The following is a 26,440-nucleotide window of genomic DNA, read 5'->3' as shown; positions in this document are numbered from 1 at the left end:
TTTTATGACTATCTTCTTATAATTTTGGGATAAAATGGTACCTGAATAAAAAATTAAAGTTAATTTAAATTATAATAAATTAAATTTAAATTAATTAAACTTGTTTTAAAAACTTTACTTATAGCATTAATTAATATTATATCGCATGCTCTTTCGTGATTTATTTGTGATATGACAACACTGCCAAATACAAATCTTGCCCCTCATTTAGAGCTAACTTCATCAACACTTTCTCTGCCCATAATAGCGATGAATAGCGATCTTCCTGTAGTAGTTTATCTGTCAAGGTCACTCCGAAATTTCTGTCCTTCGAACATCAAAAGTTCCGACTGGTTCCGACAAAGCTTTCGCTTCTTCTTCTTGTTGCAATGTTGTGTTCTGTGCAGAGATATGTAATAACATAGTATAAAAAAGAAAAACTTTGTGGTTAAACCACCGTTAAACTGTGGTAATAATAAGTAATGTCAATGGATTGGACAATGGACATATCTCATTGTACCGTGGGACATTTCGCCATATCGGATATATTTGCATTTGTTTCGGTAAACTTAACGTTTGTTGCCATCAGGTATTTTTTCTAGATATTTTTCTATTATCTAATTTATTCGCTATGGAAAATAAAGTTGAAATTAAGAAAGACTTTGATGAATATGATGAAAAATATACGGAGGCTCCGTTAACCACATCAATAGATCTGGAAAACTTAAAAAATGAACTCGAGGAAGAACTAGGTGAGAAAAGTAAAACAATATGTAACTACTAAATACTATAATTTCCACTGAAATCAGTATTAAGTATAATGATGTAGAATTCATTTAATCTATTAAGTTTTCTGGGGCAATGATTAGTTTAGGGCATTTATCATAACCAAACTTATATTTGACATTTTTAAATGGTGTCAGACTTGCCACATCTTTAATTTTTTCATACTCACATAATATTATAGAAATGCATTGAAATTATATAAAAATTCATAGATTTTAATTAAATTAAAGATTATAATTAAATGCATATACAATAAAATTAATAAAAATTTCTTCAGAAATTTACAATTTATGATTAACAAGTGTCATTGTAGGGGGTTGACCATTATTTGACATTAAATGTACTGTAAGCTTAATATACATCAATGTTGCCATATACGGTCAATTATTTCATACTCTCACATCTAAAATTATGGGCAGGAGCACAGTTTTTTTTTATTATTTAATTAATGGCTTTGGATAACTTGATCCATTCAGCCACAATAATGTATTTGACTACTTGAATTTGTAATGATGTATTGAACTATTGCATTTGTTAACAAAATAGTACTTCGCATAGAGGTAAATTAAATATAGAATGTAAACAGTATCACAAGAATCAGTAGATTGACAAGAAACCATACTTTCATTCATTCTATTCAAGGCCCTAATCAACTTAAAGTGAATATTTGGAACCAACTACTTTTCATGCTAAGGTGCCTTTCATAGCGACTTTATTACAACACAAGACAGGCAACGGCTAGGAGGTAAATATATCATAAGGATGGACAGAGGGAACAAAGTTAGATTTATATATTCACATTACATATTTCATCCTAAATTTTTCTTTTAGTCCTTTTTAAATATTCCCAAAAAATTTGGTTAAGCCTAATATTATGACGAGAGATATGTAAAATAGAAGATTGACACTGAGGAAGAGGTATTTGTTCTTTTATCAGATTTTCCAATAGATACTTAATAGCAGCATCATTATATATGCACCCAAATATCCAATGATTGATATCGTCAGTGTTACCATTGCAAGTTCTGTTTCACTTAAATTAAATCTATGAAGATAGGCTTTCACAGTAGCATGATTAACAAGGTAACTAACAAACATTGAATATACTCTTCTATTGGGATGACTTCTTGCAGCAAATGGCGCAGTAGGTAAAACAGGGTGAATTTTTGTATAAAAGTTGTTACTTCTGTTACAAAAAGCATTCCATTCCATTTCCCAGTTTTCTTTTAATTCTCGTTTGCGCAGCGAGACTAAATCACTTCTATTGAGCCAGCTAATTTCTAATCCTTTTGAATCCGCTTCTTTAGCAAAATAATCTACTTTGGTGTTACCCGAGATACCAGCATGTCCTTTTACCCAAATGAAAGAGACTGCATTATTTCTTTTAAGTAGCTTTAGTTGATTTTCTAAAATTTTGACGATAATACTGTTTTTGTATACATGCTTATGCAAATTATCTAAAGCAGACAACGCAGATTTTGAATCCAAAAGGATTACTATTTGTTGATCAGACATTTTTTTCTCAATAGTCCATTCCAGAGCTTGATATATTGCAAACAGTTCTGTGTGAATTTCTTATATGGCTTATCAAATTTGGCAAGTTGTTTCTGAAGTTGAGTGGTGTTGTTATCATCAAAAGTAGGAAGTAAACTGGTTTGGGAATAAAGAATATTGAAATTAGATTGGAAATAATTAGTTTCAGTTGGGATTTCTAAATAGGTAGAAACATTAGGAAATGTTATAGCTAAAGTTGGAGAATTTTTGTTATGCCACCATTTGTCAACTACATAAGTTAGACACAGATATGTCGGATATTTTTGCAATATGTAGGTGTAACAATAGATTTAATGTTGGAATTATTAATAATAGAATCATCGGAATTCAAGACATTTGTAGGATTATTACAATCATTAACATTAGAAAAAACAATATCTTCGTCGTGAATATTACTTAACATGTCGTTATCCCCTGCATCATGTAGAGGTGGGTCTTTGCCACACACTCCATTTTTACCCTGGGACATCCCAGGGTTAAGTATTTATCAAAAAAATATAGGAAATATTAATACTTACAGTACAAATGCTAAACTAATAGCTTAAAATTAACGTAAACCTGGTTAAAACCTAAATAAATTCGATTGAATACGAGACACAATCACACACTGGTCCTTACTATACGAAATTTCAAACGAAACTGTATTTACATGTTTAGAACTGAAGAAATAATATCTAAACACTTTAAAGAGCACAATATAATTTATATGAAATGAAAATTTACAACAAACAAGAACATGAAAAATACATATACAATTAAAAGCATAAAATTATACCTATAAACCTTGTTTGTAAACATATATGTATTATGTTTTATACAAATATATGCAAATTTAAATGTAAATGTGTCAAGTGCCATACGATAAATAAATATATACCTATAAATATTATAAAATAAAATTATATCTTGCATTTAAAAAATACTTAATAAAAACCATTAAAATTATGCCTAAGGTAAAAATTAATAGGTTAGAAACTACAGAATAAAGTTAAGTGAAATGAAAATAAAAAAAATTAGGTCAAACAAAACAATACAGTAAATTAAACTAAACATAAATTGAACCACACTAAATATTTTGCGACACATATTAAGAATTACAAATAGGTCTTTATCCCTAAAATAAAAAATAAACTCGCCTAACAAAACATAATAATTCTTTCAGAGTATCTTTATATTTTCAAGAACTCCTATACTTTATACAAAAAATTGCAACACTGACGCCCAAACATTAAATTCAGATGCCAAGGTTATGTTCATTGCATGAAAACCCAGTTTAACCCGGATTATTTACTTACGTTCTCGACCGTTAGATAGGTATACAATCATAATCCTGTTCTAATTTTACAAAGATATGTGGTTAGTTCTTTATATCTATTTTGAATTCATCATATTTTTGACATCTTATCATATCACCCAGCACATTACAATTGCATAATATGTGTATGACAGTCTCTATTTCCATTTGGCATTTTCTGCACTGTAGTTTATTCACCTTATCTATTTTGCATAGGTGGTCTTTTTAAACTATAATGTCCTTTCACCATTTCAATAACTGTTTTAATCCTCTTGTTTATTGAGGTTAATCAAATTGTCTGAGTGTCTTTTAAACTATATTCTTAATTATTTTCTTAGTCTGGATTTGCTCTTTATGATTCTCCATTTTTTTATGAATATTCATCAACTGATAAAACTTGTTCTACACTATGATTCTGAGCCTACCAAGGATTCACTTAAGCCTTGTTTTGTTAAAGAATCTGCTTGTTTATTTCTATGCATCCCTTCATGACCCGGCACTCATATTCAAGACAATTTACCTTTACTGGGTTGTTTAGGCGATCTTTGCTATTCCTCGATAGTTTTGATTAGGTGAGTGGGTTCTTTGTGGTCAGAATAGCTTCTTGTTTATCTGTATAAATGTTAATTCTCTTGGTTTTGGAATTTCCATTCATGATTTGATCAATGCAGGCAACCAAAGCAAAAACTTCAGCCAGGATCACAGTTGCATATTGACCTAGGCTAAGATTTGTTGTAATTATATGTTTACTTAAAAATTACTGATCCAGTACCATATATAGTTTTAGATCAATCATTAAACCATGTTCCCAAGTCCCCAAGTTGTTTTCGAGAGAATGATTTATATGTATGGTGGATGTAGATCTATCTAGATTATTTTTTCCCATTGCAATTTGTTGTTGGTTTTTGTTTTTTTAGGAGTTTGCACAATTTTAGTATTTGATTGAATATTGCTGAATATATTTCATTTAAAATTTGAAGCGAGTTACCTTCTTGTTTTCCTTTTATATATATATATATATATATATATATATATATATATATATATATATATATATATATATATATATATATATATATATATATATATATATATTTATATATATATTTAACTGGACTTGGTTTTCCGGCTGGAATTTTTGAGTTTGAGATGCGCTCTAAAGTGAAGTATAAGATGTTTTTTAAACGATAACTTTGTTAGAATAACAGCTCTGTGCCAGTGTGTTTTTTAAAATCTTTTGTTTTTATTTCTACACTTTACTGTTAATATGTTTTTTTACATACAATGTGACGGGTTTTTCTAGTGCTTCGCAGTAGTTTTTATCCATTTTTTTCACCTTTAAAGTAATCTTTTTCTTATGGTTATACATGAATTAGACTACATATGAACATTTAAGCTAATATTACAACTTTAATATTTTGACCACGGATACTAAGAGAATGGTGTGTTTGTTTTACACCTTAACTTTCTTCACTCACCATTCGTAAGTTATTTTCCATGTTTTTTTATATTCTTACCTACCACCTTTGTATTCTTTTAGATTGAACTGATGAAGCTTGTAAATTAAATAAGCGAAACGTCTTCAAATATAGTAATGGAACTGTGATTTCCTTTTATTATTTTTCCTTTGACCGATATCCTCGTGACCAAAGATTTATTTTTTTGGAACTTACTTATTGTATATATATATATATATATATATATATATATATATATATATATATATATATATATATATATATATATATACCTCCCTATCCAATAAAATACGCATATTTTCTTTATTATACATGGGCTCTCCTTCTGCTAGAAGTTGTCAGGTACTTAGATGATTTACATCATTATCTTAGTCACAGTCGGTATTTTCGCCTTTATAGTCTAGAGGAATGATATGCCTTCTGGCAATATTAGAATATTATCATTGTTAATATTCTCGGCTTTCTCCAACAGTTTAGCAACTGAAAGTAGCTTTTTCCTAAAAAAATTCCAAAATTGTAAAATAGTTCTACAAGTGCCAAGAGGGTAGTTCACGACCCAGCAACAAACGATAGCTTATCATTTTTACATATTATAGGAAAAAAAATATCAAACCAGATATTTACAAGAACACCTAATAAAGACTTAGAAATATATACATAAACAAAATAATCAAATAAAAGCTATTTACCAATAAGAGTTTGAAAACATGTTCTCTCTATTTATTTACAGTTGCAATATGTATTAGCTAGAAAGAAGTGTATGTTATAACTAGTCGCGGGGGGAAAAAAGGTCAATGGGTTGTGTTAAGTAGCGGTGGGTGCAATCCTGGCTCAGTCTGTAAATCACAGCCCACAGTAGATTTATTTTTAGTTCGTGAGTCGATAACTACCCCTTGGGAATTAATGAGTTAAAGGGGTTCACAGAGAGGTTCTCTTGTTACATATCGTATCTGATATTAGTATTAACCACATAGTCACTATCACAATATCCTCTTCTGTGAAATTAAGTTATGTTAAAATTTTAATGTTTCTAATATTCTTCTTTAACCTATTACAGTTGAGATGTTGATCAACATTCTAGCACATACCCCTAATGAGTATTGATATCATGGACTAGCATTTTATACTTTTGACGTGACAACGTCTTAAATTAGGTTGTGGCTCGGAGTCATTCATGAAAAAGTGTAACGCCCGCTCACGTCTGTTACGGTGAGTCACCGAACGAGAGAGAGGCCCGCCGGACCGGCGAATGCCTTGCGTCTCTCTCCCACTCAAACATGATCGGTCCGCTGCGCGCGCAGCACTAGAGAATTTGGCGCGTTGTATCGGTGCGTGCTTGTGTGTCTGTCTTTCTCGAGCGTTCTTGGCGTTCAAGACACATTACAGCAGAAACACTTCCTTTCATTTCATATTTCTCCTATCATCGTCCTATCCTCAACAAAATCACTCAAATAGAAATTAGTTAAGTTTAAGTTTACATGTCCAATGTTTTAGTAAACAAAATATATTTCTATAGTTAAAATTTGTGCAATTCTTATTTTCATTCAATTCCTTGTTCCTATTGTGCAATTTAATAATATTTATATCAATAAATATTCTACCGAGAAAAAGACGTTGTCACGTAAAATCTTCGCCCGTAAAACCGACTTTACAGGCAACCGATTTTTTTATCGGTACATCCTCTAAATGTACGGTTGTTTGTATTTTTACTTCATATAAATTTGTTTATTACATTTATTTCTTCCAAGTAGTCAAATTTGTATAAATAACTTTTATTTTAGGTTGCCCCGTAACCCAAGAAAAAACATACAAGTGTGATATTTGTTCTAAACAGTTATGTCAGCGAAATAATTTGAAAACACATTTGGTGACACATATTGGAGAAAAACCTTATACATGTGAAATTTGTTTTAAGCAGTTTTCTCAAGCAAGTTCTATGAAAACACATTTGGTAATACACACTGGTGAAAAACCTTATAAGTGTGAGATTTGTTTTAAGCAGTTTTCTCAAAAAGCTTACTTGAAAACACATTTGATGACACACACTGGAGAAAAACCTTATAAGTGTGAAATTTGTTTTAAGCAGTTTTCTCAAGCGAGTTCTATGAAAACACATTTGATAATACACACTGGTGAAAAACCTTATAAGTGTGAAATTTGTTTTAAGCAGTTTTCTCAAGCAAGTTCTATGAAAACACATTTGGTGACACACACTGGAGAAAAACCTTATACATGTGAAATTTGTTTTAAGCAGTTTTCTCAAGCAAGTTCTATGAAAACACATTTGATAATACACACTCGTGAAAAACCTTATAAGTGTGAAATTTGTTTTAAGCAGTTTTCTCGAACAGATCATTTGAAAACACATCTGATGAATCACATTGGAGAAACAGGTTTTAAGTGTGATATTTGTCTTAGGCAGTTTTCTCAAAAAGCTTACTTGAAAACACATTTGATGACACACACTGGAGAAACACCTTATGAGTGTGAAATTTGCTTTAAACAGTATTCTCAGCAAAGTCATTTGAAAATCCATTTGCGTGTTCACACTGGAGAAAAACCTTATAAGTGTGATATTTGTTTTAAACAGTTTTCTCAAAGATCTAATCTTAATAGACATTTTATGACACACACTGGAGAAACACCTTATGAGTGTGAAATTTGCTTTAAACAGTATTCTCAGCAAAGTCATTTGAAAATCCATTTGCGTGTTCACACTGGAGAAAAACCTTATAAGTGTGACATTTGTTTTAAACAGTTTACTACAGCAAGTCCATTGAAAAATCATTTGAAGACGCACACTGGAGAAAAGCCTTACAAGTGTGAAATTTGTTTTAAGCAATTTTCTCGAAAATGTCACTTAAAAATACATTTGAAAATTCATTCGCGTAGTCACACTATATAAAAACCTTCAAAGTGTGAAATTTGCTTTAAACAGTTTTCTCACCAATATCATTTGAAAATACATTTGCGTAGTCACACTGGGGAGAAACCTTATAAGTGTGAGATTTGTTGTATCCAGTTTTCTTATAAAATTACTCTAAATAACCAAACTTAAACAAATTTTGTTTAATTTACTAATGTTTGTAATTTGAGAACGATTTCCGAAGTGGAAATTGAAACGTCAATAAACGTATTTTAACCATTAATTGTGGCTTGTTCCCATTTAAATAGTAATTAATTCTCATTTGATATTTTGAGGCACCAATGCTTCTTTTTATTGGTTTTCCCACTTTAATTAGCGTCTCAGCAATTTGTATTTTAAAATCCAACAAATCCATTTGATCTTTGAAAGGTAAACTAAGCTGCTCCCTTTTATATTCTAGCCAACTATTGGCACAAGCAAAATCAAAGACATGAAAGATTAAACGCAATGTCCATTGTTTTGAGTTGATAAAGATTTTATAATATGACAATAGTTGATCTATTAAATCTACACCTCCCATCGATTTATTATATAATTAAATCGCTTGCGGTCTCTGAGTCGTTATTTTTTTCTTTTGCTTCTTATCTCATCTTTCTACTAAGTCTTCTTTTCCTTTTCCAACAAAATTCGAACCTACAAGCACCGACTTATTATCTTGCCACTTGCATAAAACCACAATTCCTTCATCATTTACCACTCCTTCGCTATATCCCCGTTCTTTTTTTTTGTAAATCTCTTAGAATCTCATGGTCTTTTGGATTATCCGTATTAAAACCTAAAACAAAAATATCAATATATAGCATTTTATACAATTACAATTTATATAAAGTGACGTCACTTATATTTCAAATTTCCAGAACGTCAACCTTAGAGTTCAAATTTTTCTAACACAGCTAATAATACAAAACATGTACAAAACCCATACGGAACTGCTCGATCTTTCATAGGCGTCAACATGGTGTAATAATCAGAAAAATAAAGTCATCATTATATTGGACATTTTAGAATTATATTGATTAAATAACCAAAAACATTTGTTATTATTAATAATATAAATTTTATGAAATAAATCTTTAAGTCTAATATTCCACAAAATAATAATTTTAATTAAATAGATTAGACAATTGTACGCAACTGATACAGGAATACTTCAAATTTTATTGACAGTTCAGCGTGTGGCAAAAGTGTATAAAGTGTTGCCGGTTTTTTACAGTAAGAGTTTTGTTTATGTTTTGATTTCTTACACAATTTGATCATAATATAATATATATTAATAAATTGTATATATAAATACATATTAAATTTAGATTAATAGCTTTAAAAACTAATTATTGTTGTGTATTGTGATTGTGCTATGCAAAAACAAATAAATAGTCTGTAGAAAGTTGATAAGCTTTTATATAAGATAGATTATTTTGAGCAAGAAATAATGACGGGGCGTTTTTACTATTAAAGCCCTAAAAGAGGTAAGTTTAAAATTTAGAATATATAATTTTGTATTAAAATGTTTTCTATGTATTTTAGTGTGTTGCAGTAGTCTTAAAACTAAGTGTATTTACTGTTAATATAATAGATTGACAAATAGTTAAAATTGACATTTTAAAAATTCGTCACTTACTAACTATTCTGATGTTTTGGCAACGCTGTGGAGTTCTGACGTCGTAAATCTTGAATGATGTGCAAACATTTTTATATGAAAAATGCTATAGACCTGTAGTCCATTGCAATGGACATAATATTTGAATGTTTGTTATCGACAAAAACCAACAATAAATCATCTATGTCGAATAAGCAGTATAAAAATTAATATGTCTACTATTATATAAAATAATGTTTGGTTACATATAATAAATTTACAACTCGAAAAAACATGATATTTACTTACGCTTTCCGGGGTATGGTGAATTTGTCATGTCACACTAGATTTAAAAGCACTTAACTCGGCTATGATTAAAACTAAACTGAAAATTTTTATGACTAGTAGTAACGAAGATATGCAAAATAAAAAATATGTAGTTGTCAGCAATTTACAGGAGTTTAATTTTGTTATAGGACTTACGTAAATGTATGTCCATTGCAATGGACACCGGGTCTGAAAGGGTTAAGCAGTTTTCTCAAACATCTCATCTGAATAAACATTTTGCGGCACACACTAACAAATTTTCTCAGAAAGATCATTTGCAATCACATTTGACAACACCTACTTTGTTTTAAACAGTTTTTTTTCTCGAAAATGCAATTTGGAATCGCATTTAATGACACATAGTTACAAAGAAATTTGTACGCTGAAGTTTTTTGTGTAAATTTGGTTGAAATCACGTCCGATGACATTCACTGAAGGAAAGTCTGAAATTGGCTTCGAAGATTTTAGCCTAACAGGTCATCGAATTATTACATTTGTTAGTTTTGTTTCATTGCATATAGTATGTAGTTCTATTTAATAATCGGATTGCAAGGGTCGGCTTCCCTAATTAGATTTCTCTATAAGTATCTATCTTGGGTCATATTAATATTAATACCCTTTACCGACATGTCCTGCCTGTCACCACCCTGGTCTTTTTTGGTCTTCTTCTCCTACTACTCCCAGGAACCCGCAGATCTGCAATTCTTCGTATTGGGTGATCAACGTCTCTACGTTGAACATGACCAAAACATTTTAACCTATGCTCTCTCATCTTGCCAACAATTGGTACCACCCCTAGACTTCCCCTAATATACTCATTCCTAATTGTATCCTTTTTTGAAAATTACTTTTACGCCGCCTATGTCCATATATTATAATAGATCCATTAGAAATAACCCTTAAGCAACGAGCACTCTTGATTATCTTTCGTTAGCTAAATAGAAACTATTCCTCTTAACAAAGAAGTTCGTTCCTATTGTCGAACAACACAGCCTATTTTCTAAGAAAAGTTGAGATATGGCTCTTCTATGAAATAACCTTCTCAGTCAGGAGAAAGTAGGAAAAGTATAGGAAACAAGACCGCATCGGAATTGTCAATTAAGTACCATTTTCGCTTGGCACTCTCCAGCAAGTACTCCCCTTTTTTTATCCCTAGTTGGTCTAAATATCGAAAATCGAATTCTGAATTCATTCTCGTTGTAGTTGCTGTTGTATGCGGTTGTGTTTATCAAACGGCGACACGTAGTCAACTCTGCCGTTACTTTTTGTTATCTGATGCACCGACGCTATTTTAGACATACTTTATCTTTGCTACCTGCCTGACCGACGCCGCCTCTGACGTCCTTTCTCTTTGTCCGTTCGACGATCTGCCTGTATACTTCAATGATACACCAACCTGAAGTTCTTTTACGGTACCCTTGCTCATCTGCCACGAGCCTCCATTGTGCTACTCCCTTCGGTTATGGTATTAGGAAAACTAGCTACCCTGAGGATGATTCGAAAAACCGAATTGTTTGTGTAAAAGACTTTATTTAGATAAATCCCAGATATTTAATTTACGACTGATATTTACCTTTGATAGTCCTTTGCTGAACAACCGTCTGTGATAATTTATGTTGGTGCGTATAAAATTTTGACTTTATTTTTTATCGGTATTAACTGTATATATTTCGTGACTTTTATCAAAGAAAGGGTAATGATCATTATTTTTTTAGTATGTATTCTCAAGCTGCAATAATTAATTATTATGTTCATTCACGTTAGTTTGAGAATAATGATTTCCACAAGGAAACTAAGTTCTTGTAGTTGGCTGTATACCATATATTAAAAAATTTTCAATAAAATCCTTTATAAAAAGGTATATAAAAAACCCAGTCGGGCTATGTTAAATAGACAAAACGTTTTCGGAATAAGTATTCCATCATCAGTGTCAGGTTAATACATGAATGTAGCCACTAAATATGGGGTTAAAAACCCTTTAAAAATTACTAAATGAAATTTAGTTTACATGATGTCTTGTTTAAAATTAAGATGTTAATGTAGAGTCATATGTCGCCATGTTACCAATCCAACAGTAACTTTACCATCTTAATTTTAAACAAGACATAATGTAAACTAAATTTCATTTAGTAATTTTTAAAGGGTTTTTAACCCCATATTTAGTGGCTACATTCATGTATTAACCTGACACTGATGATGGAATATTTATTCCGAAAACGTTTTGTCTATTTAACATAGCCCGACTGGGTTTTTTATATACCTTTTTATAAAGGATTTTATTGAAAATTTTTTAATAATGATTTCGGTACATTTAGACCTAAAACCATTATTCATTTCGATTGTAAGTAATATTATCTCTTTCGGGTACCTATTTTATTATTTTATCTTTATGCATGAATATGTGTTGTAATAATTGGTGATTACCGCGAGATATGAACACTCCTCTCTCTATATTTGTTTGGCTACAGTATACCTTATCTTTTTCGTATTATTCTCGTTCGTTGTCTTTTCTTATTTTCATAACTGGTTTGGAAAAAAAAACACTCGCTAAGTGTTTTAAATGCAGTATTAATCCACAAATTAGTTTTTGTTACTAACCATTAGTACATCATATAACTTATTTTAAAATTCAACAAAAGTTTTTTTTTTTTTGTTAATTCAATTACAATAAAAATAATTGTGTTTTAGAATAGCTGACTTCATAAAAAAAAGTAAAGGTGAAAATTTTTTCTAAATACACACCATTGTATTGTACCATGGACAATTTTTTCTCACTAAAGGAAGCTATTTTTCATTTAAAAACAACCTACGAGTACTAAATTTCAAGTAAATACGTTTATTGGTTTTAAAGTTATTGTTGTTATTAACTAAAAGAATTTAATTTTTTTTTAATTTTAACACCCTGTATCTCGAAAAGTAAATAAGTTTGACCCCTCATTAACTATATCGTTTTGTTCAATTTTTCGAGAAGTATCTACAGTCAAACGTTGTAAGTGTCATTTGGAAACACCCTGTATGTATGAAATATTAGATATTTAATAGAAAATATTAGATACTTACAATTTTGCCACAGACTGAACAGTAGATTTTTCCCATATCCATAGACAGCTCTTTATAAGGTTTAATCCAAGTTGAAACACTGGTTGTTTTAGGCATTATAAAATCACAATCTTCCTTTTTGTTACGCACAACGAGTGTTTACGCTTTGAATATCAAAACAAAAATGATTTACAAATCTGAGCATCAAATTAGAAATGTTTAGGTACCTAATTCAATAAACTTGGAGATTTTGGAAAATCCCTAAATTAGGAACAAAACTATTAGCCGTTTACCTACTGTTAAGATACAATAAATTGTAGATAGATTTGGGGATTAGATCATAAAATGCAAATGAGCGAACCCTTAGCGATTATCCAATAACTGAATGCCTCAGTGACCGAGACTTTCTAAGAATGTTGAGGGCTACTTAAATTGATCTTCTTTGAAATTGTAAATGTTTTGTACCTGTAGAGATTACGTACTTAGATCATTTCTTGATTAAAATGACTACAAAATTTTATACAAGAATTGAAATAAATTGGTATGTTTAAAAATTTTCAAATACAGTATAAAAATCTGAACTTTTATGCACTTTATGCAAACTTTTATACAAATATGCCAAAATATGAAATATTTGCATAAAATATGCAATATGCATATTTGCCGAAGTCTAGTTATGGTATTAGTAAAACCAGAGGTAAAACTAGCTACCTGAGGATGATTCGAAAAACCGAATTGTTTGTGTAAAAGACTTTATTTAGATAAATCCCAGATATTTAATTTACGACTATTTACCTCCTTTGCTGACCAGCCGCCTGTGATAATTTATGCTGCTGCGTATAGAATTTTGACTTATCGGTATTAAGTGTATATATTTCGTGATATTCATCAAAGAAAGGGTAATGATCATTATTTTTTTTAGTATGTAATCTTAAGGTGCAATAATTAATTATTAGGTTCAGTCACGTTAGTTTGAGAATAATGATTTTGGTACATTTAGACTTAAAACCATTATTCATTTCGATTGTAAGTAATAATATCTCTTTAGGGTACCTATTTTATTATTTTATCTTTATGCATGTATATGTGTTGTAATAATTGGTGATTACCGCAAGATATAAACGCTCCTCTCTCTATATTTGTTTGGCTACAGTATATCTTATCTTTTTCGTATTATTCTCGTTGTCTTTTCTTATCTCCCTCGTGTCTGTTAACTTTCCCTAGTGCCTATCCACAGATAGAATGGCGCCCAAAATTCTCTTTTCTTCTTTTTCTCTTCCGTACATCACTCTTGTATCTCTTGTATTTAAGCTGCAAAGAACCCCTACCAAGGATACCTCTACCAGACTGAAGCCCGAGCCTAGTGCCGTTTCCTGGGTAACCTCCACTTTGTCCATAAAGAGGGTACAACTTTATCCATCCAACCCTAATTTTACTACATGCATCCATCATTAGTCTGTAACACCGATCCTACATATCTAAAACTATTACTTTTTAAACCATTTCATCATCCAAATATATCATTGTATTTGTACTAACTCCATCTTTAAATGAACATTCCAAATGCTCTGTTTTTTCCTAGAAGTTTTAAACCGTTTTCCTCAAGAGCCTGTCTTCACTATTATAGTATTTGTTCTCATCATCAGCACACATTAAGCGTCACAGAATATTACCCTGTAGTTTCACTGTTATTTGATCCGAGCCTTGGTGCAATCCTACTTTCATATGAAATTTGTCAGTCACTTCCACTCCTGCCCTAACACTAGTTGTTACTCTCTCATACATGTCTCTCATAATCTTTACATATTCACCAGGGACTCCTTTATTATTGAGTGCCCACCACAGAATCTCCCGAGGAACTCTATCATAATAGGCATCAGGCATTCTCTCTCCTGATGCCAATCAACATGTAGCTTTTTTAGCCGTTTTTTTTTAATTTAAACTGTTTGCCCTTGTGTCGTGTATAGGCGAGCGGTTTACCCCTCAAAAGACGCTTAGAAACAGAATATACCGACTAAAATTCTTTTTGCATTTCTAATGCACCAAACCTTTTTTATTCGATTCTATATATTTTTCCAAGATGAAATGTATTTTTGTTTAATTTTTACAAGTGGGCCGGCAATTGTTATTAACAAATAACTTATACAAAAAAGCGATTTCACCGAATTGCTTCGAAATCAATTTTTTTAGATGTATCTCATCAAAATAAACACTTTTTCTCTCTTGATAATTTTTCGAAAAATGCTTCCTTTTTGAGTTATTTGCATTTTTTTGTTGAAAAAATGCCTTAATTAGTGATTTTTGGGATTTTTTTCTAAAAATCTACTAAATGAATTACAATTCTACAAATAGCTTTATAATCTTTAAACCGTCGAGTACAAGTTAGAATATTTTGATAAGGATAATTTTTTTCTATCTTGCTAAAAACGTAAACCCAAATATTTCGAATATGCCTTTCGAGCAGTCTACCGCTAAGTGTGTACAGCGGTTGCGGCGATACAGGCGTGCGGCGCGTAGAAATATTTGTTTAAATTTAAAAAATTAATTCAATACAAATATTACATACAATTTATTAAAAAAAAAAGATATTTCTAATTATTTTTATATAGACATTTTATAATTAAAACAATTAAAATTAATTTTTTACAATGCTATAATAATGTAATTTTTCTTTTAATATACGTGGTGACTATATTATTGAATGTTTTATTACAGTGAAATACATTAAGCAATATATAATTAATTTTCATTGAAAAATATAATAAAATTAAAATATAATATTAATTATACATCGTTTTCATTGTCAATAATTTGAAAATTTTCGTCAACAGCAACAGGATTTCCATCTAATAAGCTGATTTCATTGTCTTCAATACAGTCGTCTTTAACATTTTTACAATTCTCTGGTGTACATGCACATACTGCGCAGCATTCTAAATTATAGGAAATACAATTACAATTTTTCGTAGAACATTTTCCGGTACATGAGCAGAAATACTTTTGTAACATATCTAAACTAGTTTCGCCTTCAAAATAATTAAAATCGAAACAATTATTTTCCATTGTCCAACCATGGGTTAATGGATCAAGAGATGAAATAATATTGTTTTTTGCTTGAATCCATTCATTTATTTGCCACTTTGCTCTTAAGTAATGTTGTAATAATGCTGGTTTCGAAGGTGGTAATTTTTCATTAGATGCATTTTTTTAGCGCCTACAGCACCTCAACCGCTGTACACTCTTAGCGGGATACTCTCGAAAGGCATATTCGAAATATTTGGGTCCACGTTTTTAGCGAGATAGAAACAATTTATCCTTGTCAAAATATTCTAAGTTGTACTCGACGGTTTAAAGATTATAAAGCTATTTGTAAAATTGCAATTCATTTAGTAGTTTTTTAGAAAAAAAAATCCCAAAAATCACTAATTACGGCATTTTTTCAACAAAAAAATGTAAATAACTCGAAAAGGAAGCATTTTTCGAAAAATTATCAGGAGAGAAAAAATGTTTATTTTGATGAGATACACCTAAAAAAATTGATTCCGAAACAATTCGGTGAAATTGCTTTTTTGTATAAGTTATTTGTTAATAACAATTGCCGGCCCACTTGTAAAAATTAAAAAAAAATACATTTCATCTTGTAAAAATATATAGAATCGAATAAAAAAGGTTTGGTGCATTAGAAATGCAAAACGAATTTTAGTCGGTTGATGCTCTGCTTATAGGGGTAAACCGCTCGCCTAGTAGTATTAATGTAAAATTTCATGTTTATGATATTCTCAAAGATTGTTGACTCTAGGAAGCGAAAGTACTTGGACAAGATTTAATTAATAAACTGTGCTCGATATCTGCCTTTCTTTTGATCAAAGTTAATATATTAATTGTTCAATCGATAATTGGAGAGTAAAATTTGGCTTCTTTTATTTCGTTCACTATTGTGAGTTGTAAATCTTTTGATACAATAGAAATAAAATCACATATAGTAGACGACAAACAGTTTATAGTACCGGTGCCGCAGTTCGCTATTTTTTCATGTGTTCCCGCAAAATCACTTCAGAAATTTATTATAAAAATTAAAACCTAATTTTCGTGTCCTATGCACGTGCTTAGGTTGCCTAGACCTTACTCTCCGCCCTAACTCTAAGGTAGCAAAACCGTTACACTCTGTATTATCCACATGAAGAACATTTTAATAGGTATGGAAGTTATAACAAACCTATAATTTACCAATGAAAATTATACAAATAAATAAGTGTTCGAATATCTGTGTTTTATTTTCTATATTGTTGATAACGGGGCTTTGGTGTTTTAATGTAATGAAAAATAGATATGGGTAAGGTAGTTATAAAATAATAAATAAAAACTTACCCTGTACAATAATATAATATACTCTTGCTGTCTGATACGTTATACATTTAAATATAAAAATGCGTAAGTGTATACTACATTTTCGGACGGAGGGAATATATTTTTTCATATAGAATAAGTTTTTATTTGCTATTTTACGACTATATTTAGTTTCCGTTCGAAATTCATACTTTTTGAATTCGTCGCCTAAAATTTAATACAGACGTTTGGAATTTGCCGCAAAATGTTATTTAGTTGACCTTCCAGACGCATTTGGCGGTAGAAACTCTTTCACCAATCTTTCTACGGGACTTACCTTAAAAAATCTCTGTTGCTCTAACAGAGATTTATAAGAGAGAGCTCTACTGTGAGTCACAGTATAAAACACAAATGGGGGTATATACTCTGACTAATACTTTGGTTAACGTTAACCATTTAATTTATTAGCTATGAAAGTAAAAGTTGAAATTAAGAAAGACTTTGATGAGTATGATCAAAAATATATGGAGGCTCAGTTGTTATACACATCAATAGATCTGGAAAACTTGAAAAATGAATCAGGGAAGAACTTGGCGAGAAAAGTAAAAATTTCTATGATTATACAATCTTTTTTGTATTATACAGTAGACTCCCTGTATAGCGAGAACTAAAATGACAGACTAATTACCTCGTTATAAGCGAATCTCGTTATATCAGACAACAATAATACAGTGCATACATATGAATATGTAGATTTCTAAATCATTAACTTCCTATAGTGAAGCCATTCGGAGCAATATAAGATACTAATAAATATTGTTTGAATGGCGTTCTTGAAAAAAAATTGTTTACTTTTATTGTCAATTAAATACGTTAAAACAAAAAAGAGTTGTTTACTTTTTTTGTCAATGATATACACTCGCGATCATAAAATCCGGGTCACCTTGAAAATCACAGATATTTCATTTTTAACGAGCTTTATCGTAAATAATAATAACACAAATACAAACTAATGCATGTTTCTGAGAATTGTTGCGGTTTCCTTTGTAACAAAGAATTCCAATAGTGCCAATTTCGCGGTAAAGTGCACACTTCCCAAAATGAACGCTACCTGTAACTCCGCTTGTTTTAAATGTCTCGTTTGTGCTTCGACTTTCTGTTAAAATGCAACGGACAAACGTTTATTATTGCCACCATTAGTGTTTATTAGTGCCATTATTAGTGTTTATTTTTTGACAAAAATGCCTTTGACTGTTGAAACGGCACAAATTGTTGCACTTGTGGAAGACGGTCACACTCAACGGCAAGTCGCAAGAACTGTTGGCGTAAGCTTTTCTACGGTTCAACGAGTGCTTCAACGCTTTCAGGAGGCAAGTTTGCTAACCAGGCGACCTGGCTCTGGACGAAGAACAACGACCACGGCACTAGATGACCGTTTCCTTGTGTTTCAGTCTTTACGAAACCGGACCTCAACAGCGGTTATGCATCAAAATCGTCTAGAGGAAGTACGAAATCGCAATTTTAGTGTTGCAACAGTCAGAAGAAGACTTCGTTCTTCTTGACTATTTTCTCGGGTAATGGCTAGAGGACCGCCACTTCGCCGGGTGCCTCGAGTTGCACGACTAGCTTTTGCTCGACAATACGCGCGTTGGGGAATTAACGATTGTAGCAAAGTTTTATTCTCAGGTGAATCCCGTTTCTGACTAACTGGATCCGATAGACGTGTAAGAGTTTGGAGGAGAACCGGTGAACGATTTTCACAAGCTTGCATTGCTCCAAGAATGCTATTTGGTGGAGGCTCGGTCATGGCTTAGGGAGGTATATCTTCCGACTTCCACACAGAATTACCCTTCATCGAAAATAGGTCCCTAACTGCACGAAGGTACATTACGGAGATTCCGGAAGAACATGGTATGCCCAACATGGCAGGGCGTGGAGAAAACGCCGTTTTTATGCAGGACAACGTGCAATCGCACGTTGCCAGGATCAGTATGTAATGCTTGGACGAAGTTGTAATTACGAGGGTAGCCTGGCCAGCTAGGTCTCCGGACCTGAATCCCATCGAACATCTCTGAGACGATTTGAAAAAACGTATTCAAACCCATACACCTCCTCCTAACAACGCACAGGAGCTTAAGGATCTGTTAGTGAGTGAGTGGAATAACATACCACAACATGTAATCCGGAGAAAAATTGAGAGTATGCCCCGTCGTCTGCAAGAGATTATTAGAGCAAGGGGAGGCAATACACAATATTGGTCATTGAAATTTCACTGATTTTTTACCACGTTCTGTATTTTCCATATTTTTTCGTATGTCTGTTTTATCAACAACTTGATTTGTTTTCTGTTTTTTTCAATAAAAACAATAAAAAACCATTTTTTTTTTCTTTCAAAACAAACATTGATGACAAATAAAAAATACATTAGCCAAAAAAAAGGTTATTACTGCACCAGAGGCAAAAATATTGAAGAAACTTGAAATTTTCAAGATGACCCGGATTTTATGATCGCGAGTGTACTTACGTTAAAACAAAAAATCTGTACTTACATTTTTTCCAACTACATAATGTATAAACCGCATTTTGAAGTATAACAAACTATTTTAACTGCTTTATATTGTCCAGTATCATTCTATCTATCATATTTTCTAAAGATGTGAAACAGTTGTAATTATTGTAAAGAAGTTTATTTGCGGGCGGCAGTTAGGTTTATTGCGGGGCAGTTAAAACGGGTATTTATTTATAACCACGGCAGGGCCAAAATGTAAAAAAAAACATTTTTCGTTCTTATTTTCTCTCTTTATAAGCAAATTTACCTCGCTATAGAGGGTTACAGTTCAATAGAAATTTCACGGGACATCTAATGTACTTCGTTATAAGAGAAACCTCGTAATAACCGTGTTCGTTATAGACGGAGTATACTGTACTAATATAATTGTGGATATTCGACTGGGATAAATATTAGACACTCATGGGTTGATCAGAGCATTTAGATAAGACAGGTGTACATCCGATAGACTTACATAGGTAAAACAAAGGTTGTATCTAGTATTAAACTAATACATAAAAAATATATAAAACTTTGACAATGTAATCTTCTGATCTTAATAATTTGATTAGATTATAATATGATTTGATGGTTTTGGGTATTTTGGTTATTTCATCAATTAAATAATTTCCCTTCATTAATTATTATTTCAGAACAGCCTATTATCATGTACCTGTACCTTCTTCTCTGCATGGACGATTAGGTGAATTAAAATCACTTAATTTTATATAAGTTGATACTGATTAGTTACAACATGATTGAACCGTAATTTGTACAATACAGTGGAAATAATTTTTACTTCCCTATAATCTTGAGAACCAAGATTGGCAAACAAGCTTGGTGTTGAACTGAATTTATTAGTCTAATTTATTAAATTTTTATTTATAAAAATAATTATATAATTTATTTACAACATTTATTACAATTAATACTCCCGACAATACGCGGCGCGTTACATTTCAAAACTCGACTCGATATTAATTTTTGACTGACTAACATCATGAGAACTCCTCTATTTATATTAAACAGCCGTTGTTCTGGAATCCCCTCGGCGACCTTTCTCGAACGGAGGGGAGCGCCAAACAGGTTTCTAGCGGGTCAGAGAATCTACGAGAACATTCTTGTTTAGAATAATAACATGTTTACAGGTTAAATATGAATCATAGTTTTCGTAACAGTATAGTTTTTTTTTAATTGTCCGTTTTGAGTATTTCTTTACATTCTGTAAGTAGTTTGGGCTTTTTATAGCAAACAATTTTATTCTGAGGACATTTATATCTTAAATACTCACCTGTTCTACTTTTTTAGCCTCTTGGCCCACTACTTCATTCTCATTTAATTCACAATAACAATTTAATAAGTATTGGTTAACATATAATTACTGTTGACCTGGAATATTTTTTATTTTGATAACACACTTTTGTCTGTCTAAACAGATTGCAAATTATTCAGCTGTAAGTTTCTGCACATATACTTAAATGATAAAATAAATTAAATCCTGATTTTTTTTAATACACTCCGCGTCATAGAAAACGGGCCACCCCAAGTATTTAAAATATTTTCGAAATTATTATTTATTTCTACAAAATTAATCATTTATTTTTTTGTATATTGAATTAATATTATTTTATTTTTAATGTGTCTTGGGTTATTTAAGTTAAATGGGTTGTTACGAAAGCAAACCGACCATGTAACTGGATTAAGGATATTCATAGAACCTATAAAACAAAACAATTTTGAAAAAAAGTTGTTTACAACTTGATCAATTTTCGAGGAAGCGATTGTTTTGAGAAATGTATGATATTGTAAAGGGTTCTAATGAGTTTTAAACTCATCTCAGTATTACAGTAGCCGACTTGTGTGAAGTGTGAAGTAGTCTTGAGTTAATATCGATGGAGAATTTTCAAAAATCGGTTGAAATTGTAACGTTACTGGGAAGTGGATTAAGTCAAAGACAAGTTGCAAGACAATTGAATCTTGGTCGTTCGACTGCACAAAGGACCCAGCAACGATTTATTGTGACAGGATCTCACCAACGACGACTTGGTACAGGTCCAAAAAGGAAAACAACCGCTAGGGAAGATCGCGTCGTCATTCTTGCTGCATTACTGAATCAGACCCAAACCGCTAGAATACTTCAAGGCCATTTACAGCAAGCTCAAGGACCAGCAATCAGCCTTTTTACTATTCGGCGAAGATAAGGGAGCAAGGTTTGATAGCTTGCAGTCCAGCAACAGGGCACTTACTTTCCCCAGCTCACAAAAGACAAAGACTCGATTTTGCCCGTGAGCACATCAATTGGACAGCAGACAGGAAAAAAGTATTGTTTACGGATGAGTGTAGAATGGCTATTTATGGTAAAGATGGACGCAGTAAGGTGTACAGACGGGCTGGAGAACGTTTCGCTGGTTGCACTTGGCACCACGGGTTGCTTTTGGTGGTAGTTCAGTAATGTTTTGGGGAGGGATTTCTTTTGATGCGCATACGGATCTCGTCGTGATCGACAGAGGTGCGTTAACAGCAGTAAGGTACATAACGGAAATCTTACAACATCACGTGATGCCCTATGCTGGATTTACTGGCAACGAATTCCTGCTAATGCAGGATAATGCGAGACCACACACGGCAAGAATAGTAACGGAGTACCTTGACGAGGTTGGTATTCCAAAAATAGACTGGCCTGTTCAAAGCCCCTATTTCAATCCTATTGAGCATATATGGAGCCTGCTAAAAAGTCGCGTTAGGCGTCGCCTACCTGCTCCAACAACACCTGTAGAGCTTCAGATGGCACTCATTGATGAATGGGCCGCTTTTCCCCAAAGAGATATCTAAAACGTTATAAATTCCATGCCAAATCGAATGAGGAGTGTCATCCAGAATCGAGGTGGCAATACCCATTACTGAAAATGGATACCAGCTTTTTTTGTAAATATACAGTTCATTGTTGTTTTAAAAACTGTAAGTTGATTTTTTCAAAAAAATTCCTATTTTTCTTAAATTTTTTATTTTCGATCGATGTTTTACGATAATGATGAAATTTTATATTAAACGAGTTATTGATTCAATATACAAAAAAATAAATGCTTAATTTTGTAGCAATAAATAATAATTTCGAAAATATTTTAAATATTTGGGGTGGCCCGTTTTCTATGACGCGGAGTGTATTTATTAAAGCCTCACTGGTTGGTTTTAGTTTGTTTATCTGTGTAAATGGTATTTGGTAAATATGTAACCTCTTTATATACAGATAATCTTTCACCTATTCTAAAAAATCCTGAACTTGCAAGCTTGCTTTACTGGCATTTTTCATTGATGAATATTATTCTGTCCAAATCTAAAATAACCCCAAAATAATTTTTTTTTCAGAATTAATAAAAATGTGCACACATTTTTTATAAAATTTTCTTGCCAGTTCTTGGTCTATCAACTGTGATAGGTACAGTACTATCTTGGGAATATTTTGACAGATTCACTATTTTAACCATTATATTATTTTCATATTATTTCATATTCATTATTTCAATTTAACCATTTTTTCGCCTCTAGACGACATTTATATGGATTTTAATAAACAAACAACACACTTGTACAATGTTTACTCATAACACTAATAACCAGATACGGAGTTCCGGTAAATCCCATAGCGTAAAAAATTTCTTTGTGGGACGTTACCAGGTGCTGGCAATCTGGTAACTTAAAACAGAACTAAAATATAAAGCACATCATGACGATACCGTAGGTACCTATATCATAATATTTAGTTTATAAATAGTCATTTTATCGTTGTCGGCGCTAGCGGAAATTCTCCAAATTTCAGTGCCGGTTGAACGTAAAGTTCATACCAGACCCATGCATCTGGTAGCGGCGTAAACGTGTTAACTTGTAAGATAGGAACTGAGAAACATAGAAAACATTCTTCGTTATTTTAATACATATATGACGGGATTTAAATTTAATACATATACGAGGGGATTCCAATATATTTATCAAGGCATTTATATACCAAAGAATTTGTAAATGCTACAAGTTTGGAATCCAGTGTTACCTCTAGATACTTGATTTTTTCTAGTTCCTTTCATAGAACCGAATCGGATGGAATTAACCTGAATCGAGTCGAATAGTATCAGATCGAATCGTATCTAAGCGAATTGAATCGAATCGATTGATGCATTGGGTAGGCGGTCTAGTCGATAGAAAGAGAATGCCCCTAATCAATATTTATATCATTGAATATCGTCATTTTATTGTGGTTTACCTTGTTTATTACATTTATTTCTTCCAAGTAGTAAAATTTGTGTAACTGATTTTTATTTTTTTAGATTGTCCTGAGGATGAGAACAAAATGACAATTATAAAAACATTAACAGAACATTCATCTCTTAAGGAAACTTATCACGAATGTGAAATATGTTTTAAGCAGTTTTCTCAGCAAAGTTATTTGAAAAGGCATTTATTGAGACACTCTGCAAAAAGAGCGTACAAGTGTGAGATTTGTTTTAAGCAGTTTACCGAAGCAGCAAGTTTGAAAATACATTTGAGAGTGCACACTGGAGAAAAACCTTACAAGTGTGAAATTTGTTTTAAACATTTTTCTCTTCAAAATACTTTGAAAATCCATTTGCGTATTCACACTGGAGAGAAACCTTATGAGTGTGATATTTGCTTTAAGCAGTTTTCTAGACAAAATTATTTGAAAAGACATTTGATTGCTCACACTGGAGAAACACCATACAAGTGTGATATTTGTTTTAAGCAGTTTTCTTATCAAAATACTTTGAAAAGCCATTTGCGTATTCACACTGGAGAGAAACCTTATAAGTGTGAAATATGTTTTAAGCAGTTTTCTCAGCAAAGTTATTTGAAAAGGCATTTATTGAGACACTCTGCAAAAAGAGCGTACAATGGAGAAAAACCTTACAAGTGTGAGATTTGTTTTAAGCAGTTTTTTCATCCAAATACTTTGAAAATCCATTTGCGTATTCACACTGGAGAGAAACCTTATGAGTGTGATATTTGTTGTAAGCAATTTTCTGAAAAAGTTTCATTGAAAAGACATTTGATGACGCACACTGGAGAAACACGTTACAAGTGTGAAGTCTGCTTTAAACAGTTTTCTCATCGAGGCGACTTAAAAATCCATTTTCGTATTCACACAGGAGAGAAACCTTATAAGTGTGAAATTTGTTTTAAGCAGTTTTCTCAAAAAGGTCATTTGAAAACACATTTGATTGCTCACACTGGAGAAACACCATACAAGTGTGATATTTGTTTTAAGCAGTTTTCTTATCAAACTACTTTGAAAAGCCATTTGCGTATTCACACTGGAGAGAAACCTTATAAGTGTGATATTTGCTTTAAGCAGTTTTCTAGACAAAATTATATGAAAAGACATTTGATTGCTCACACTGGAGAAACACCATACAAGTGTGATATTTGTTTTAAGCAGTTTTCTCAACAAGGTCAATTGAAAAGACATTTGATTACACACACTGGAGAAATACCTTACGAGTGTGATATTTGTTTTAAGAAGTTTTCTGAAAAAAACTCCTTAAATAGACATTTGCGTATTCACACTGGAGAGAAACCTTTTAAGTGTGATATTTGTTTTAAGCAGTTTTCTCAAACATGTCATCTGAAAAAACATTTGAAGACACACACTGAAGAAACACATTACAAGTGTGAGATTAGTCAGTAGACAGACTAGCATAAACATATTCGAAGAATTTTTGCAAACGACTCGCATACGGTACATATCAGTAGAAAAAACTAAATGTATAGTGATCAGTAAAGAGCCTTGTAGATGCAAACTAGAAGTAGACGGCAAAATTGTAGAACAAGTAATGAAATTCAATTACCTGGGAGTAGAGATCACTAGTGACAGGGATATAAGAACAGACCACAAGGCAAGCATCAAAAGCGGCAAGAGTAAGTGGTTGCCTCCGAGAAACCATATGGAGAAACAAATATCTGACCACGGAAAGCAAAATGAAAGTATACAAGACAACAGTAAGACCAATCCTAACATATGCAGCGGAGACAAGGACCGATACAAGAAAGAGGAAACAACAAATCAACAATATCGAAATGAAAGTATTAAGATTAATAGCGGGCATATCATTAAGAGACAGACAAACCAACAGAAGTATACGCGAACAATGCAAAATTCAAAATATTAACAGGTGGATAAAAACAAGAAAAAAAAACTGGAACGAACATGTAAACCGAATTAGACCAGATAGATTAGCGAACATCTGTAAAAACAACAAGCCGTATAGCAGAAGACCCGTTGGAAGGCCGCCAAAAAGGTTGAAAGATAATGTACAGTCAACAACGACTGAAACAGAATAAGAGGCAGACAAACAGAAGTAATCCTAGTCGCGCTAAGAAGAAGAAGAAGAATAGGCTTGTAAAATTTAAGCCAAATCGTGAGGGGTCGCTCGACCGACTTTGCATAGTTGATGTGGAATTACCCAGTTGGAATGTGTACACATTTATGTTTTTATTTATTTTTAAAAATATAGATCGTTAGGGGAAAAAAGAACAACATGACCAAAGATATTTCCTTTTTTTTTTTTTTTTTTTTTTTTTTTTTTTTTTTCTTTAGCGG

At 31.9% G+C, this 26,440-nt stretch overlaps 1 protein-coding gene across 2 annotated transcripts; it reads left to right on the top strand.

Moving 5' to 3' along the window:
- Nucleotides 1–253: 253 nt before the first annotated feature.
- On the top strand, nucleotides 254–26,440 carry LOC140443271 (uncharacterized). Of its 2 annotated transcripts, none has more exons than XM_072534420.1 (2): nucleotides 254–731; nucleotides 24,153–26,440. In XM_072534420.1, exons 1-2 carry the CDS (start codon nucleotides 611–613, stop codon nucleotides 25,526–25,528), a joined length of 1,497 nt encoding a protein of 498 aa, XP_072390521.1. In that variant the 5' UTR covers nucleotides 254–610; the 3' UTR covers nucleotides 25,529–26,440. The 2 variants fall into 2 exon arrangements, with proteins under 2 accessions (XP_072390521.1, XP_072390530.1); XM_072534429.1 differs by lacking the exon at nucleotides 24,153–26,440 and adding an exon at nucleotides 6,873–9,214.

The sequence above is a fragment of the Diabrotica undecimpunctata genome, chromosome 1 (assembly GCF_040954645.1).
Source record: "Diabrotica undecimpunctata isolate CICGRU chromosome 1, icDiaUnde3, whole genome shotgun sequence".
Taxonomy (NCBI): Eukaryota; Metazoa; Arthropoda; class Insecta; order Coleoptera; family Chrysomelidae; genus Diabrotica; species Diabrotica undecimpunctata.
This window is presented reverse-complemented; position numbering and strand designations above follow the sequence as displayed.

Excerpts from the sequence above, each read along its gene's own strand:
- LOC140443271 (XM_072534420.1), top strand. The coding sequence starts at position 611 with ATGGAAAATAAAGTTGAAATTAAGAAAGACTTTGATGAATATGATGAA. Across the intron at positions 732-24,152 it reads TGAACTCGAGGAAGAACTAG|ATTGTCCTGAGGATGAGAAC; the intron begins GTGAGAAAAGTA and ends TTATTTTTTTAG.